Consider the following 2,388-nt stretch of genomic DNA (forward strand, 5'->3'; position numbering starts at 1 on the left):
TTCCCAAATTCCTCATTCTCCCAAGGCCGGGACTTCTCCCTCTGGATATGGCTGCCCCCCCCCCCGCCCACCCCAGAGATAGACCCATTGCATCCCATTCTCCACACTCACCAGCCACAAACCACCTTGTTCCAGACACAGCCCAGGGGATCCCTGCCCACTCCCAAATCACACCATCCCTGCAGGCTGCCTGCTGTGAGACCACAAACACCCCTCCCACCCTCCAGCACCCACCCTCCAGCTCCTCACTCGCCCCTGACCAGCAACATTCACACCGTTCAACCCGGGGCACCAGCCCTGCCCCAAGCTCATCTCTCCCCTAATGACCACCACTGGGGCTCTAGGGTCTCTCTGCCTGGTACTCCCATTGTCCCCTCTCCCCCTGACCTTCCCTCTGCCCCCCCTGACAGAACCAGGTGCGGCGGGAGATCTCCTACGCGCTGCGCTCCCTGCCCTGGATCAGCGTTCCCACCGTCGCCCTGTTCTTCGCCGAGGTGCGGGGCTACAGCAAGCTCTATGACAACATCCAGGACTCCCCGTATGGTGAGCTCTTTGTCCCCCTGTGCCCCCCTGCCCGGGCTGTCACCCTCTCCCCACTGCCCAGGTCCCCCAGGGCGCACGGTGTGCCCCCATTTCTCCTGATGGCAGCACAGTCCACCATCGTGCCTCACTCTGGCCCCATCTGTCACAGTCCCAAGTTCCTTTTATGCCCACACAAGGGAGCATCCACCCCCTCTCCCAGCTTGGGGACTGGGCACAACAGCCCAGTCAGTGCCAGCCCCCCTCCTGAAGAGAATGTCCCTGTTCCCCCAGGCTGGTCAGGCGTCTTCCTCAGCATGCTGTCCTTCCTCTTCTTCACCGACATGTGCATCTACTGGATACACCGTGGTCTCCACCACAGACTGTTCTATAAGGTATGAGGTGGGCTGGGGAACTTCAGGTGAGCTCCTGGCTCATGCTGGGGCTAAGCCACTGCTCCCAGGGAATGCATGTCCATGGGGGAATGGTGGGCTCAGCCTGGCTGGATGAAGCGTCACCTCGGTTTGTGCTGCGATGGGAGACCAGAGCCCATTAGGGCCCGTGTCCCTCTGCCTGACTGCCCCCAGCTGCTTTGGCTCCTGAGCAGTGAGTCCGTCAGTGGCCTGGGAACACCCCCAAAGGGACCAGGCTGTGCCTCAGATTCACAGCACTCCCTCTCCCTGCAGCGCTTCCACAAGCCCCACCACCTCTGGAAGATCGCAACGCCCTTCGCCAGCCATGCTTTCCACCCCGTCGATGGCTTCATGCAGAGCCTGCCCTACCACGTCTACCCTTTCCTCTTCCCCCTGCACAAAATCACCTACTTGGGCCTCTACATCTTCGTCAACGTCTGGACCATCTCCATCCACGACGGCGACTACCGCGTCCCGCGCCTCCTGCGACACGTCATCAACGGATCAGCCCACCACACCGACCACCACCTGTACTTCGACTACAACTACGGGCAGTACTTCACCCTCTGGGACAAGATCGGGGGCTCCTACAAGAACCCCACGTCCTTCGAGGGCAAAGGCCCCCACGACTACTTGCGCAAGCTCCGTGAGAAAGGTCCGGACATGCCCAATGGCCACCCAGACACCAAGACTCAGTAGGGTTCTCCCTGGCCTGGCCCCTCTCCAGGATGAGATTCCCTGGTTTTATCCTGTTCCTCCCCAGCCTCTCGAGACTATTACCCCACGGACAAAGAGCCCCCATCCTCTGATGGCACAACTGGCATGGAGCGATTCTTGGTGAGACCTCTGGCCTGCCCCTGCTCCCAAACCAGCCTCGCTGCTGAGTTGCCATCTTGCTCTGTGGCCCCTGTTGTTCCCCCTTCCCAGCTGCCTTTGGATCTCTGCTAACTTGAGTACCGTGCTGTTGCTTTACAATAACATGGCACAACTACAAGAAGAACATGGCCCGTGGCAGGGTCTCCTCTGTCCATGCCATGTGCTGCCATCCTGGCCTCGCTGCTGCAGAATCCATCGGGATGAGTCAAGTGGAATCGAGACAAGAAGCTGATGAGGTAACTTTTTTGAGGAACAAAAGCTGCACCCACCTGCCTTCCAGAGATGGAAGCACAGATGGCTCCCTGGCGTGGCAGAGGCTTGGCCTTGAGGTGCAGTGAGGCTCCTTGGTGCTCCACGTGCTCTCCTTCTTCCTCTCACCTGGAGATGCCCCATGGGCCCTGAAGGGACACGTCCCAGAAACAGCATGACTGTAGGACAAAGATGTGCTTTGAGTCCCACGGGTCCCTCAAGCTCCCTGAGAACACTGAGCGTGGGAGGAGGAGGAACAGGCACCAGGAGGCACGGGGCAGGAGCTTCTCCTTGCTCAAGGGTCCATGGCCAGCTTTCCCCTTTAACGTCT

The 2,388-nt window shown here is 59.9% G+C and overlaps 1 protein-coding gene across 1 annotated transcript; it reads left to right on the top strand.

Moving 5' to 3' along the window:
* Positions 1-407: 407 nt before the first annotated feature.
* Positions 408-1,649, top strand: SC5D (sterol-C5-desaturase; the record flags this gene model as incomplete). The annotated part of the gene is made up of 3 exons (XM_009994621.1): positions 408-543; positions 814-914; positions 1,206-1,649. Coding segments are annotated over 3 exons (663 nt in total), but the record flags the coding sequence as incomplete, so codon positions are not given.
* Positions 1,650-2,388: the final 739 nt, after the last annotated feature.

This window comes from Chaetura pelagica, unplaced genomic scaffold (assembly GCF_000747805.2).
Source record: "Chaetura pelagica isolate M959 unplaced genomic scaffold, ChaPel_1.0 scaffold583, whole genome shotgun sequence".
NCBI classification, from domain to species: domain Eukaryota; kingdom Metazoa; phylum Chordata; class Aves; order Apodiformes; family Apodidae; genus Chaetura; species Chaetura pelagica.